Here is a 14,885-nt window from a genome sequence, read left to right on the forward strand (position 1 = left end):
TTTTTCCCAGGAGGACATCCAGAGATGGGTATCTGTTGCCTCCTCTCAGGAAGTCCTCCAGTACCTGTGTGTTCCTGTTGGTGAAACAGTGGAACATGTAGACTGCAGCCAGAAACTCCTGAACGCTCAGATGAACAAAGCAGTAGACTGTTTTCTGGAAGATCACACTCTCTCTTTTGAAGATCTCTGTACAAACTCCTGAGTACACCAAGGCCTCTGTCACATCAAGACCACACTGCTCCAGGTCTTCTTGGTAGAACATGATGTTTCCTTTCTCCAGTTGTTCAAACGCCAGCCTCCCCAGCTTCAGAAGAACTTCCCTGTCAGCCTCCGTCAGCTCCTGTGGACTCATCTCATGTCCCTCATCGTACTTGTTCTTCTTCCTCTTTGTCTGAACCAGCAGGAAGTGTGAGTACAGGTCAGTCAGGGTCTTGGGCAGCTCTCCTCTCTGCTCTGTAGTCAACATGTGCTCCAGAACTGTAGCAGTGATCCAGCAGAAGACTGGGACTCCACACATGATGTGGAGGCTCCTGGAGGTCTTGATGTGTGAGATGGTTCTGTTGGACAGCTCTTCATCACTGGATCTCCTCCTGAAGTACTCCTCCTTCTGTGGGTCAGTGAAGCCTCGTACTTCTGTTACCCTGTCAACACATGAAGGAGGGATCTGATTGGCCGCTGCAGGTCTGGAAGTTATCCAGACCAGAGCCGAAGGAAGCAGATTCCCCTGGATGAGGTTTGTCAGCAGCTCATTGACCGATGACTTCTGTGTGACGTCAGACACAACCTTCCTGTTGTTGAAATCCAGTGAAAGTCTGCTTTCATCCAGGCCGTCAAAGATGAACAGAACTTTACAGACAGCCAGCTTCTCTGCTGTGACCTTCTGTAATGTTGGATGGAAAACATGGAGCAGCGTGAGAAGACTGTACTGCTCATCTCTGATCAGGTTCAGCTCCCTGAACGAAAGCAGAACCAGCAGACTGACATCTTGGTTTTCCAAGCCCTCTGCCCAGTCCAGAGTGAACTTCTGCACTGAGAAGGTTTTTCCAACACCAGCGACGCCGTTGGTCAGAACCACTCTGATGTGTCTCTGTTGGTCAGGTAAGGCTTTAAAGACGTCCTGGCACCTGATTGGAGTGTCATGGAGGGTCTTCTTCTTGGAAGCTGTCTCCAGCTGCCTCACCTCATGTTGGGTATTAACCTCTTCACTCTGTCCCTCTGTGATGTAGAGCTCAGTGTAGATCCTGTTGAGGAGGGTTCTACTTCCTGTTCCATCAGTTCCTTCAGTCACACGTTCACATCTCCTCCTCAGACTGATCTTATGTTCATCTAAAACCTCCTGAAGACCACGATCTGCTGAAAGATAAGATAATCCTTTATTAGTCCCACAATGGGGAAATTTACAAGACAACAAACACTGTCAGACTAAAGACAATCTGACAATCTGATGTTTATTTTCATCAGCTACAGAAAAACTAAAGACAAGCAGAGAAAAGCTTTTGTGTCTGTGGGTTGAGGTTCATTACTGAAATCTGGAGGATCTTCTTTGGATCCATCACTCTTCACAGACACAGAGCTGGATACTGGAGACTTTGGTTTGTTCTTCCCTTCCTCCAAATTACTCATCTCTTCTAATTTGAGAGGTGAACCTGTAACAGTGGAGACACACAGTATAATAAACCCAGTCAGTACTCCACCTCTAAGGTTAGCAGCTGTTTTCACATTTTTTTCACATTTCACATTTGTTTAATCCTTGTATATATGTTTTTTAAAAGTTACATTGTGGTCTTTAAACAACAAAAATGTCGGTGTCAAAAAACTACCATGAAAATATTCTATATTAATACTATTTTCCACTTTCACTGATATAACTCATATACACAAATGTACTGAATGGATGAGGTAATATATTATATTGTTCTTGAAGGCCTGTGTGTGCACATGTGTGAGTGGACAGGTGGATAAAGGTGTGATCTGCAGTACAATATAATTTCTACCTCTCTAACTGTACACATAAACAGACATATGTATACATGCATATGTTTATTCCAGTGCTCTATAATGCAGGAGGAAGTGAAACCTGGAAAACAGCATTTGTTCTAAAGGCTGAACATGAGAAAATGGTACCATCTGGTGGAAAATGGTAAAAGCTGCAGTTACATTTATACACAATCACAATGACCAAAAAATCTAAAATAAAATAGACAAAATGTCAAAAATGACAAAAAAGAGTTGTTTCCTTTTCAGGGAACGTTGGTAACCTTGTTCACAGACAGTGACACACACCAATCAACCATAATGTTATGACCACTGGCAGCTGAAGTGAATAACATTGATCATTGATACAACACAATGTTCTGCTCAGAAACCTTGGGTTATGGTATTCACCTGGATGCTAATTTGACTGTACACCCCTCCCCCGCTCATTCTGGCCCTATTGATGCATGGTGTAGGTCACTTGTGTAGGCTGTGTTGTAAGGATCAATCGTACACAGAAATATTACTAACCATAAAGTTTCCAGCTGAATGGGAGGCAGAGCCTTCAGCTACTGTGGAACCTTCTCTGAGTCTAGGTCCAGGAGGCAGAAACAGTTTCTGTACTTTGAAGAGTCAGCTTCAAACTTTCCTCTTTGATAAGACTTATAGTCAGAGCTGGATCAGACCTGAACCTGAACCTGGTAATCCTGCCATAGGCCTAGAGTGCTGGGGGATATCCCATGATGCACTGAGCCCCTCTCTCTCTATCTGCAGGTATTTCTGTCTCTGGAGCTGTAGATTCTAGATCTGAGACTGTAAACTACAGACTGCCTTCATGATCCCGTTCAACACTCACTGATGCTATTATTATCATTACTATTACCTTAGATCTCTGTGGAATCTGCATTGTGCTGTTCCTTTTCCTCCATCTCTCTCCCCTCCTCTTCCTTGACACAATCACTGGACTTCAGTCAGTCTGAGATATAAACCACTGACACTGACTGAGCTCAGAGACACAGGAGCAGGTCTGTTCAAGAGACACACCCTAAACTGACAGAAGAGGAAGTAACAAACATGAACACAGAGAGTTTCTGTATGGATGTTTTATGAGATATCACATCTATGAGTAGACAGACCCTGATCTCCTTGTACAGCCCACATAGAGTTGGACAGCACTCACCTTGTTTTCCTCCTCCTGATCTCTCTGACCACCTGTCTGAAGCTTCAGTGCTCCCTCATACTTGACAACAGGAAGTCTTTTGCCTGTCTTCTGCTTCTTTGCTGTTTGTTGGCGGTTGGCAAACAACTACTTGGCGCATTACCGCCACCAGCTGGTATGGAGTGTGGATCAGAGAGTAAAGTACTTCGTTATTTAAAAAAAAAAAAAAAAAACCCTGTACCCTCTCAATCAGTTTCTCTAGGATTGTGAAACAGGATTTAGTAGCATTCATTTCCTGAGTCCTTTGGTAAAATATCCACCAAATTAAATGTATCTTCCTTAGGTTCTGAATCAAAAGTTTTCTTTCTTCCTCATATTTCCAACATTGTATTATGGCATGTTCCCCTGTTTCTCTCTGTCCACAGAACTCGCAATTAACCGTATTATATTTTTAAATCTTCTAATCAGACTGCAGCTCAGGGTGACTATTTCTACAAGTGTAATCTTGTTGTGGAGATAAACTCAAAAGACTGCTTTCAAAACGGATTGTTGATTCTCAGTGGGAATCAGAAGACTCTCCGTTGTGACAGTTTTTAGGCCTAAAAACACTCCGATTACGGACAGAAAAGAGTTCTCCTTCAGAAATGTCCATCAATAATGTAATTTCTCTGACGAATAAATCAAAATGTATATACTTCAGATAATTTATCACCGTTGATAAAACCGACAAAGAATGTTGTATCGTTTTCAAGCCGTACCCTGGCTCAGAAATCAGAACAAAACAATAATAAACAATAATAGTTTCCGCTTATTCAGCTGAGTGCGTCCCCGCGATGGGCACGCACTTCTCGGCAGACAGAACAACACTAGTGCTGCAGCAGAAGAGAGACTTTTATTGTGGCAGGGCACTCGGGAACGAGCATAAACGTCCTTTACATAGGAATCAGTTTACAGGACGTTAAAGGAACGTGAAATATTTCCTGTTTAGAGGATGAGGAAACAGTGAAGCTGCAGTTTCCAGTGGACAGATCAGGAGGAGACAAACAAGGTGAGTTCTGTCTGTGAGCTGTTAGAGGAGATCATGTTGATCAGTGAACTTACACTGTGAACTCTGTTTGTTACTTCCTGCTCTGACAGTTTAGGGTGTGACTGTGTAACAGACCTGTTGGTCCTGATTCCTGTCTCTGAGCTCTCAGTCAGTGTTGGTGGTTTACATCTCAGACTGTGACTGCAGAGGAAGAGGAGGACAGAGCAGAATCTCCAGGATCCACTTCTTTGAACAGGGACTGGTCCACAGATGATCCTCAGTACTGGACTCTGAGCTACAAGGTAAGACAGCTACTACAAACCTCTCAGTGTTTCCCAGCAGTTTGTGTCTGTTCTGATGGCTGACAGTAGAGGACTCACTGATCACAGAGGGAGGTTTCTTGTGCTAATCAAAGCTAAAAGCTAGGTCAAAGACTGGACTGATACCACGTCTCTGTTTCCTACATATTTTCTGAGACAAAAACAAGACTAGACAGGAGAGAGAACAAACTCTATATTCTGCAGCTGGAGACAGTGGAGAGAAAAAAAAACTTCCTTTAAGAGGCAGAAATCTCAAGCAAAACCAGAACCAGCTCAACCAACTGGGTTCAGAGAGAGATAATAACAGCAATAGTAACAATGACAACAGTACCAATGAGTGTTGAACAGGATCACGAAGGCAGTCTGTGGTTTACATTCTCAGATCCAGAATCTACAGCTCCAGAGACAGAAATACCTGCAGAGAGATAGAGAGAGAAGCTCAGTGCAACAATCAGTGGAAGTAACAGATGAATGGACAAGTTTTTTTGAGACAGGAAGTGCCTGATATTGGTAACATTACAAAAAGGTAAAGGAAGACTGAAGTTTGTTTTATGTGGGAGCTAAATGACATATCCTGATCAAAGATTGCTCTGAGATCCCTAACAATGGAGGTTGGAGGCCAGAGCAATGCCATCAAAGGTAACTACAGTATATTAAAAAATGTATTTCTGAGGTGTTCGGGGCCAAGTGCAATAACTTTGGTTTTGTGTGAGTTTAGTAGCAGAAAATTGCTGATCATCTAGATCTTAATGTCCCTGAGGCATGTCTGAAGTTTAGCTAACTGATTGGTTTCATTGACAAATATAGTTGAGTATCATCTCCATAACAATTGAGGTTCATGGAGTGATTCCTGATAAAACTGTCAACACTGTGAACAGCATCGGTCCAAGCACTGACCCCTGTGGAACTAGCGCATATTCACATCACAACAGACGTTATCTCAAGGCACTTTTCATATAGAGCAGGTCTAAACCCTGCTCCTTAAATTATTATAATTACAGAGAGGGACCCAACAGATCCACCTTGAGCAGAACTAGGAGACAGTGGCGAGGAAAAACGTGGAGCCTGAATAAAATGCCCGTATGAACAGACCCACAGTGGTGGTGGGCGTGTAATATTCATAGATCCTTCATGAGGAGGTAAGCATTGATATGTTATATACTTAATTTCTTATTTGGTAAAACCCTGTGAAACAAAACTGTATTTTTACATCCTGTCAGATGTGTCTGGAATGAACTTTAAGGTTAGCATAAAGTCATCTTAACATAAGTAAAAGAAAGTTATATATACTTTATTTAATCACTGATTTAATGCACCGCCTGGTGAACACACTCAGTGACTCAAATCAAACACATCTTTAACAAGTGCATGCTGGGTCTGGTTAAGATCTCCACTGTGGATCTTCCAGTGGTGACTGTTATTCACTAATGAGATTCATCCCTGTCTGACATAAATCATCTCTTGGTAAACTCAACTCCATTAGTGTCAGTGACAGGTACAGTTTTGTTCTGAACATCTGATACAGATTTTTAAACTGGACTAAAGTTTAACATGGAACTAGTTTTAGGGAGTTTACTCCAACAGTGAAGTCCTGTTTGTTTGTCTGTGTTCAGTCTGTCAGGCTGTCTGATCACAGAGGAAGGCTGTGCTTCTCTGGCCTCAGCTCTGAGATCCAACCTCTCCCATCTGAGAGAGCTGGATCTGAACTACAATCATCCAGGAGACTCAGGAGTGAAGCTGCTGTCTGCTGGACTGAAGGATCCAGACTGGATACTGGAAACTCTCAGGTATGGACAGATGGACAGACAACAGCAGCTCTCACGCCGTGTCTCTGTCTCCCTGATTAACTGATGAACTCTGCTTCATGTTTAATGGTGGATGTGAGTGAAGGTGAATGAAGCTGATTCTGACTTCGCCTGATTCTTCCTCCAGGGTGGACCATGGCGGACCACAGAGACTGAGACCTGGTGTGAGGAAGTGTGAGTGTGTTTTATGTTTGATTCATGAGAAGACAGCTAAAGGCAAGATGTCATAATTCAATCAATCAATTTGAAATCTACAAACACAACAAACTGAACACAGTGATGCAACAAAACTAATCAATATGTTTTATTAGCAGTGGGGTCAACTTTGTTTCTCCTGGTTTTTGACTGTCAGTGATTTTGTAGAAGAGTTTTGTTGCCTTCAGGTGCTGCTCGTAAGCTTGTACTTAACACTTTTGACAGATATAAGTTGTATTCAGGCAGTCTTCAGTTTTCTTCTCTGGATGTGCCTAATAAATCAAAAACCTACAAATCATGAACTCAACAGGCCATTCAAATGAAATGTTAGTTTGAATGATTTACTTTCAAGCTGTTGGTAAATCAGCAGGTGATAAACTGCAGCTGTGTTGTGTCTTGTTCTCTCCATCAGATGCCTGTGAACTAGAGCTGGACACAAACACAGTGAACAGAAAACTCAAACTGTCTGACAACAACAGGAAGGTGACATATGTGAGAGAGAATCAGTCATATCCTGATCATCCAGACAGATTTGATGTCTGGCCTCAGCTGCTGTGTAGAACTGATCTGACTGATCACTGTTACTGGGAGGTCAAGTGGAGAGGATTGGTTCATATTTCAGTGAGTTACAGAGGAATCAGAAGGAAAGGACGCAGTGATGACTGCAGGTTTGGAAGGAACGATCAGTCCTGGAGTCTGTTTTGCAGACAGAGAATCATTCACCTCCTCTTCCTCTGTCTCTAACAGAGTAGCAGTGTATGTGGACTGTCCTGCTGGCTCTCTGTCCTTTTACAGAGTCTCCTCTGACAAACTGATCCACCTCCACACCTTCAACACCACATTTACTCAACCTCTGTATCCTGGGTTTGGGTTCTGGTCATTGGGTTCATCAGTGTCTCTCTGCGCTCCGTAGGTCTGAAAGTTTCTCCTCTGGACAGAAACACTGACTGAAATCAAAGCTGATTCTGTTCACCATCACACACTCTGCACTGTGAAGCAGACCTGTCTCAGACTCTAATTGTCTTATTCACTTTGATGATCAACATTTGTAAAATGATTTGCACTCTGACTCTTATTTTTGTCTCAGTTCACTCTGCTGTTTTTACTGTCAGGATCCGATCAGCAGCATCCAGGATCCACAGCTAATGTCCTGGTGCCAGACACCACAGGACACCTAAAGGGATCCTGAGTTCATGAGTTGTATCTGATCAATGTAGAGTTCACCTGGCACCAGAACAAACTGACTGATGGTGATCTGCGATTCTACTTCTAAACTAGGAACTAGGATTTTGTATCTGTGAAATTCCCCTGGACATATGTTGAAAATTAATACATTTGCTTGAAAACTTATTTGCTTGACTTTCTGTTTTTTGGTCACAGTCCAGACGTTAAACTACCACACACAGTGAAACTAATAATTCAACTGCTGCAGAAAAGACAATTGCTGAAGTTGGTTGTCTTCTAGAAAAATCTAGAGCCAGTCTTCAGGTTTTAAATCTGAGACAGGATCCACCTGGTCTCATGTTACTGCTGATGTCACTGCTCTAACATACAACTGTGTTTTTGTTTCCTTTCTTCAGAAACCATTTTATGTCCAAACTCACAACATCTGCATGTTTACAGATTCTTAAAGAGGGAGGAAGATGTCAACAAGACAATTGAACTTTAAAAAAAAAAACTCATCAGACTAAATTTACTGGCGAATGTGTAGAGTCCAGTATCTGTTTTGAAGCAGGTCTGAGATCAGGTCTGAAAAACCCACTGGTGACTAAAGTCTGTTTTTCACTCTTTCATGACAAATCAAAATGTCTGAACTGAAAATGAAAGTTAACAAAACTGTCCTGGTGATTTAATGTTCAGTCTTTGAGTCCTTGAGTCCAGGACTCTTGACTTGGACTTGAGCTTTAACTGCATTTGGACTCAGCTGGAGATGAGGACTCAAGAGTTTTTGGTCAGTTTGTAGTAATAATTTGAATTAAATTTTTATTTCTATATTAATACTGTATGATTATTCGGTTTAATGCAGGGGCAGGAAGTTAGGACCTCTTTTGTTGAAGATGCGTTTCTGTAATTTATTATTTTAGAACTTTACACTTCATCTTGATGAATCTACAGTGCATTTGAGAAGTTTTCAGACCCTTTCAAGTTTTCCACAATTTGTTATTTGTCAGACTTTTTTTTGTAAATTATTAAAAATAAAGACTGAAATATCACATTTACATAAGTATTCATACCCTTCACTTAGTACTTTGTTAAAGCATCTTCTGCAGCAACGACAGCCTCAAGTCTTGAATGATCCTACAAGCTTGGCACACCTTTCTTTTGGAAATTTCTCCCATTCTTCTTGGCAGAATTATTCAAGCTCAACTACGTTGGATGGGGAGTGGTGGTGCACAGCCATTTTCAGGTCTTTCTGACTGGCGACACACCAAACCTCCTCAGCCTTCTTAGGAAGTACAGCCGCACCGCCCTCCTGTAGATCATCTCATCTCCACCAGTGATGCGTCATTTCACTATGGTGTTGTCCACGAACTTTAGGATGAAGTTATCCTTGTGGGAGATGACACAGTCCTGGGCGAACAGGGACTCCATTACAATTTCCTGTCTTTGTTTTGAATTGTACTGAACACAGTTATTTTACACACGTTCTACACGTTCATAAAGATCTTTCCAATTTTACTGACTAACTTTTAAACATTCATTTACCATCCTTAGTTTCACAGTGTGGGAGGTGGAGCTCACAGACAGCAGCCTCAGAACACTGGATACTGAACGGAGGCCCTGCAGGTGTCTTGCCAGCTGATTGGAGGAGGCTCTCATCCCATTGGACGGTCCTGTAGAACAGCTCCACCTCCTTATCCACAACAAACACCAGTCCAGTTGAAGAACCCTGGAACCTACCTGGACCAGGACACCTGAACCTGCAGGACAGAGACAGCAGAATGACCACAACCAACCTGTGAAACCCTGAAACTGTGCTGATCAAGGATCAGACTTCATGAGTCCTGAGAGACCAGAGGACAAAGACACAAACTGTAAGAAAACAACTGGAGTTCCTGTTTAGGTTTGAAATCAAGTCTGAGTCAAAGTGTAGCCCACAGACCAAAGCAGACCACAGCATCAGTCAGTGCATGTTACATCTGGAATGTTTCTGCAGCAGCTGTTTAAGTTAACACACAGAAACATCAGAGGAGAAAGTGATGCTGTTTGTGATGAGTGTCAAAGTGAATTTAGTCAAGACTAGGAGATAAATACTGGTTGGATATCTCAGTGTTTCCTCACAGGTGGTAGAGACATGTCACACTATCAGGCTAAGGTTGAGAGTTTTCACCTCCAAGGCTTCAACAACAGTACCTTTATGGAAAATGATAGAAGGTCCTTTCTGAGACTTGCTGACTGCAGCTAGGTTTTAGGATCTTGGGGTCTTGTTCAGCAGTGACAATAAAATGGAGTTTGTTATTGAAAGGCTGATTGTTGCACCATTGATCCCCACTACAGACAGCAGGCCTGAGTCTTCTTCTAAACATCTTAAGTCCTGCAGTGTTACCATCATCTGTGGAACAGTGTGAAACCATTGGCAGGACTGTTTGTCACCCATGTTACACACATGTTACAAACTGCTCCATGTCACTTCTAAAGGTCAAAAACTTATCAGGGAACTGTTGAATTCAACATCACTGAGATTAAAATCCAAACACAACTATACGACTGTAAGAGCTGAATTAGTATCAGTAGATTTGGTGGTGTAGTCATTTTGAATAGTTTAACTGGAAATTGTGGTCTGCTGTTTGTAGAATAATTTGTAGTATTTTGATAGCAAGTCTATTATGGTTTACTTAGTGTACTTTCCCTTTAATTCGAATGCTCTGCTACATGGCCTCACATCAGTCTTGTAAAGTGTAATTGGAGTGAGAGAAGCTATGAAGCAACACAGTTTTTTGACTGAGTTGAGTTGAGTTGAAACCAAGGTTTTTAACTGTGAAGTAAATAATCCTGTAATGTTCATTTTTCTTTTAGTAATAGCTTAAAAATGACGTTATTTCTCTGGAAATTTCTTCTTGTCAAGCTGGTTGCCTTTTTTGGATAGTTTTCTCTTGCAAGTGGCAGCACATTTGGAAACATTACAGGGAGCGCCGCTACAATGACCCTGGGGTCATAAGAATAACATTAGGGACTGAAGGAGAGAGGGAGACTATAGCCGTCCATTAAAACATCAAACCATCAGACAGCAACAAAGGAAAGTTGGTGGAAAAAGAAGGAACTTTACCTAAAACAGTGTGAAGTGATTTTATTGTGTGATTACCTGTATGAGACTCGTGCAGATTCAGTTTGCAGTTCAGGTCTGAAGCTTGATGGAGGCTGGGATTCAGAAAGAAACAACATCAGTTAGTTTACGACAAAAAAACAATTGAAACAAACAAATATTCTGACACAGTCCGGACTTTACTGAAGCTCAGTGAACAGCTGAGAGAGAAGTCTGAGAGGACTAATAATCATTGTAATTATTTACAGATTACATAGCAGATTGTGCAGTCTGTGAAGAAAGGCTACTGAGGATTATAACATGGAAGCAGAAAAAATCCATCAGACTTTAACTTTTCAAAAGGTGTAAAAGATGTGAAGTCACTGATTTAAACAGGGAACAAGGATCTGATGAAGAAGATCTGAGGAGAATGTTTCTGAACTGTGTGAAGGTAGGTGGTGCATCATGACATAAAGATGAACATTAATAGAGAGAAATATGTCACAAACTGTCAGATTGTTGATCAGTCAGGTGATTGATCAGGATCATGACCTCAAACTGCCTGAAATTTGTTGAGATTCTAAAATATTCAAGATGACATATTTAGGGAAAAAAAACTGACTCTGTTCAGTGTCTGTCTGTCTTCACGAAGTGGTTTTATTGTCAGTTCAGAAACTCCTCCTCTCTCACACAACACAAAAATCTAGACAACAGATGTTTTAGTTTTCTGATCCAAACAGGCACTTTATGCCTCTCTCTCACACACTTTATGCGTCCTCAGCTACAGCAGATATCTGTTCAGTTCTTTGAATATTTCTCTCTGCTGCCTGTTGTTGTCTTAAATCTGTCACAACACAATCGTTTTTCTCTCACCTCCAGCTTCTTTGTGGTGTCCTCAGAGACACTCAGCTTCTTTATGTTGTCTTCAGTGACGTCTGGCTTCTTTGTGTCGTTTGTGTTCAGTTTGACGTCAGAGACACCTGATAGAAGGAGACACAGCAGACGATAGAAATCAAGTCAAGTCAAATTTTATTTATATAGCGCCAATTCACAACAGAAGTTATCTCGAGACGCTGCTTAAATCAGAGTTCACTGTTTGTGTCCTCATCAGATCTGAGTCAGAGATTAAGTCAGAGAATGTGAGCAGAGTCCAGCAGCTGCAGCTCAAAGCCTCCTGTCATCACTTTCCTCTCAGACTCTCCTGGTTTTCTATTGGCTGTGGATCTACCTGAGCAGACGTGTCAGATATCTGATCCTGAGTCAGTAACATGGATATGCTTACTTTTTGTAGCTGCCTTTATTCAGTGAAATTCAGCAGCTGCAGCCACATGTTGTTTTTTATACAACAGGATGTGGAGTCACCCAGAGAGGAATAACATCATCACTGATGAAGAAATGAGTGAATCATGACAAGTCACAGAATCTAAAGTCAAAAAACTGATGATCAGTTACAACCTGATCCCAAATCAGTTGAAGCTGAACATTGACATCACAACAGAAGAGGAAAACAACAGACTCACATATAAAGTCATCTACATTTAGTAGTACAATACAACAGTAGTAGTTACAGGACACTGAAATATTCTGCTAATGCAGCTCTGCTGACAGACAGAGTCTGTTAATGTTCCTCCAGATCCAGGTGATCATGTGGTTCATACTGCTGTCAGCTGACTCATTAATATGCTCAGAAACTCTGTCCATCAGATTTAGGATCTGCTCAGACTCAGATTCCCTCAAGCAGTAGTTCTTTAAGAAATGAGCTCAGACCAATTTTATTTCTAAATGTTTTGGTGATGAAATGATCAAATGCTCAGTTTACAATCAGATGTTACTGATGACAGGTTGATGAACAGGAGACAGTGTTTCAGTACTCACAGGTTTTATCTATGGAAGCTCTGATCACCCTGCCAGGGACCCTGAAAGAACAAACACAGTGGAAGATAATCAGGTTTCGTTTGAGACAGTTTTATCAAACCTGACAGTGATGATCCCAGATCAGTCTCAGCTGAACATGATCTGATCCTGTATCAGTAAGTCTGATCTGTGGGTTAGTGAGTGAACTTCAGGACCAACCAGAGCTTTACAGTCTCGCTTTTAAGAAAGATGTCATGGTATCACCACGGTGACCAATCCTGGGTCCCAGGAGGGGGCACTCCAACTGTGTTTAGTCCAACACTACTGAGTCCAGCTACTGACTTTGGAGTCTCCAGTCTCCAGTCTTGACTGTGCAGAAAACCACATAGCTCTTTCAGGTCTGGATCCTGCAGGTAGTTGTCACTCAGGTCCAGATCTCTCAGATGGGAGGGGTTGGACTTCAGAGCTGAGGCCATGACTTCACAGTGAGTCACTGAGAGTCCACAGTCAGAAAGTCTGTGATTAGAGAAAATCTAAAATGTGTTAAAATAAGATCAAATTTATATTGTAATAAAATAAACTAAGTACATATGATGACACAACATGATCAACATCTGTGTTCAGTTCATCTCATCTTATTGTGTTTGACATGGACTGACTCTTTATATATTTGTAGGAAACAGATAGAGACGTGGTATCAGTCCAGTCTTTGACCTCATGTTCCACAGGAATTCCTTCTTTTTGATTTATTTTGATAGTTGATCATGTTCCTGAATAGTTCTATACAAAGTGTCCATCTTTGGCCTTGATTAGCACAAGAAACCTCCCTCTGTGATCAGTGAGTCCTCTACTGTCAGCCATCAGAACAGACACAAACTGCTGGGAAACACTGAGAGGTTTGTAGTAGCTGTCTTACCTTGTAGCTCAGAGTCCAGTACTGAGGATCATCTGTGGACCAGTCCCTGTTCAAAGAAGTGGATCCTGGAGATTCTGCTCTGTCCTCCTCTTCCTCTGCAGTCACAGTCTGAGATGTAAACCACCAACACTGACTGAGAGCTCAGAGACAGGAATCAGGACCAACAGGTCTGTTACACAGTCACACCCTCAACTGTCAGAGCAGGAAGTAACAAACAGAGTTCACAGTGTAAGTTCACTGATCAACATGATCTCCTCTAACAGCTCACAGACAGAACTCACCTTGTTTGTCTCCTCCTGATCTGTCCACTGGAAACTGCAGCTTCACTGTTTCCTCATCCTTTAAACAGGAAATATTTCACGTTCCTTTAACGTCCTGTAAACTGATTCCTATGTAAAGGACGTTTATGCTCGTTCCTGAGTGCCCTGCCACAATGAAAGCGTTCCCACAAACTGTAACTACATGAAGTACTTTTACTGTGATACTTTAACTACATGCAGTACTTTTACTGTGATACTTTAACTACATGCAGTACTTTTACTGTGATACTTTAACCTCACTAAGTACGTTTACTTTAATAGGTCTGTTCCAGAGTCATAACCCAACACGGACACAACAGGAAGTAACAGTACAAAGCTCTTTTCACTCTGAGGACCTTTTTATTTACCGTTACTGTCTTTTATTCAGACTGTTGTTCTGACTCGGTTACTTGCACACTGAGCGCAAACATCATGCGAAAAGCGACGTAGTCTAGTGGTGGGCGGATCGATCCAAATATCGATAGTATCGATACCAAGTCGGTATCGGTATCGGATCGATACTAGCCTGGTGAGATCGATACTTTGCTTCCGCTCTTGTTTGCAATGCTGCGGTTTCAGCAAAGAGGAAACAGCCAGGTCGCCGGACTCGCCGCTCCTGTGTCAGCGCAGAGCCGGCACACTTTGCCCCCCCCCCCCCCTTCTCTTGTGTTTAGATGTTGCGCCGACGTGACTTAGACTCGCAAAGCAAACAAACAAGCAAGTTGCCGGCTCAGGTTCATCAGCACACGCACAGAGAAAATACAACAGAAGAATGGCAGAGAGGAAGAGGAGCGCCGTGTGGCTGTATTTTCAAGCCGAAAACGAGACAACAGCAAAATGTGGGATTTGTAAAAAGCTAGTCAGGCATAGTGGAAACACTACCAATTTATATAAACATATAAAAGCATTTTCTATTTAATTATAAACTTTGTCCTAATTCTGTCCTGGGTTTTAACTATTTAATAATAAAAAAAGGAAACATCACAAAAAACACTTAAGGTCATGAAAATTAATTGAGATTTAGCAATTCAATGACGCATCCACCTTATTTATTGAAAAGTATTGGTATTGGTATCAGCGATACTGGCCCATA

General features: G+C 41.8%; 3 protein-coding genes across 7 annotated transcripts in view; 1 reads left to right on the forward strand and 2 right to left on the reverse strand.

The window, feature by feature from the left end:
• The window catches only part of LOC108894779 (protein NLRC3), a 45,017-nt gene extending 41,847 nt beyond the window's left edge, over window positions 1–3,170 (reverse strand). Inside the window, exon 1 of one of the 2 annotated variants that reach the window (XM_051069498.1) lies at window positions 3,155–3,170. The gene's annotated coding sequence lies outside the window, so the exon portion shown is untranslated. The remainder of the gene's footprint in view (window positions 1–3,154) is intronic. The other variant, XM_051069499.1, reaches the window with a different exon arrangement.
• LOC108894770 (uncharacterized) overlaps window positions 1–14,223 on the reverse strand; it is a 32,668-nt gene extending 18,445 nt beyond the window's left edge. Inside the window, exons 1-7 of the mRNA XM_051069457.1 lie at window positions 14,203–14,223; window positions 13,494–13,601; window positions 12,920–12,984; window positions 12,599–12,639; window positions 11,597–11,703; window positions 10,784–10,839; window positions 9,187–9,401 (exon numbers count right to left, since the gene is read on the reverse strand). Coding sequence (XP_050925414.1) covers window positions 9,187–9,401; window positions 10,784–10,839; window positions 11,597–11,703; window positions 12,599–12,639; window positions 12,920–12,984; window positions 13,494–13,601; window positions 14,203–14,223 — 613 coding nt within the window. The remainder of the gene's footprint in view (window positions 1–9,186; window positions 9,402–10,783; window positions 10,840–11,596; window positions 11,704–12,598; window positions 12,640–12,919; window positions 12,985–13,493; window positions 13,602–14,202) is intronic.
• On the forward strand, window positions 4,026–7,830 carry LOC108894789 (stonustoxin subunit alpha). Of its 4 annotated transcripts, none has more exons than XM_051069509.1 (6): window positions 4,026–4,181; window positions 4,368–4,462; window positions 5,482–5,619; window positions 6,094–6,267; window positions 6,413–6,459; window positions 6,893–7,830. In XM_051069509.1, exons 3-6 carry the CDS (start codon window positions 5,612–5,614, stop codon window positions 7,222–7,224), a joined length of 561 nt encoding a protein of 186 aa, XP_050925466.1. In that variant the 5' UTR covers window positions 4,026–4,181; window positions 4,368–4,462; window positions 5,482–5,611; the 3' UTR covers window positions 7,225–7,830. The 4 variants fall into 4 exon arrangements, with proteins under 4 accessions (XP_050925466.1, XP_050925462.1, XP_050925464.1 ...); XM_051069505.1 differs by having other exon boundaries at window positions 4,035–4,181; window positions 4,271–4,462; XM_051069507.1 differs by having other exon boundaries at window positions 4,035–4,181; window positions 4,294–4,462.
• Window positions 14,224–14,885: the final 662 nt, after the last annotated feature.

This window comes from Lates calcarifer, unplaced genomic scaffold (assembly GCF_001640805.2).
Source record: "Lates calcarifer isolate ASB-BC8 unplaced genomic scaffold, TLL_Latcal_v3 scaffold_20_43, whole genome shotgun sequence".
Taxonomy (NCBI): Eukaryota; Metazoa; Chordata; class Actinopteri; family Centropomidae; genus Lates; species Lates calcarifer.

Coding starts and splice junctions, on each gene's coding strand:
- LOC108894789 (XM_051069509.1), top strand. Junction 6,268..6,412: donor TGGATACTGGAAACTCTCAG/GTATGGACAGAT, acceptor TTCTTCCTCCAG/GGTGGACCATGGCGGACCAC. Junction 6,460..6,892: donor GAGACCTGGTGTGAGGAAGT/GTGAGTGTGTTT, acceptor TCTCTCCATCAG/ATGCCTGTGAACTAGAGCTG.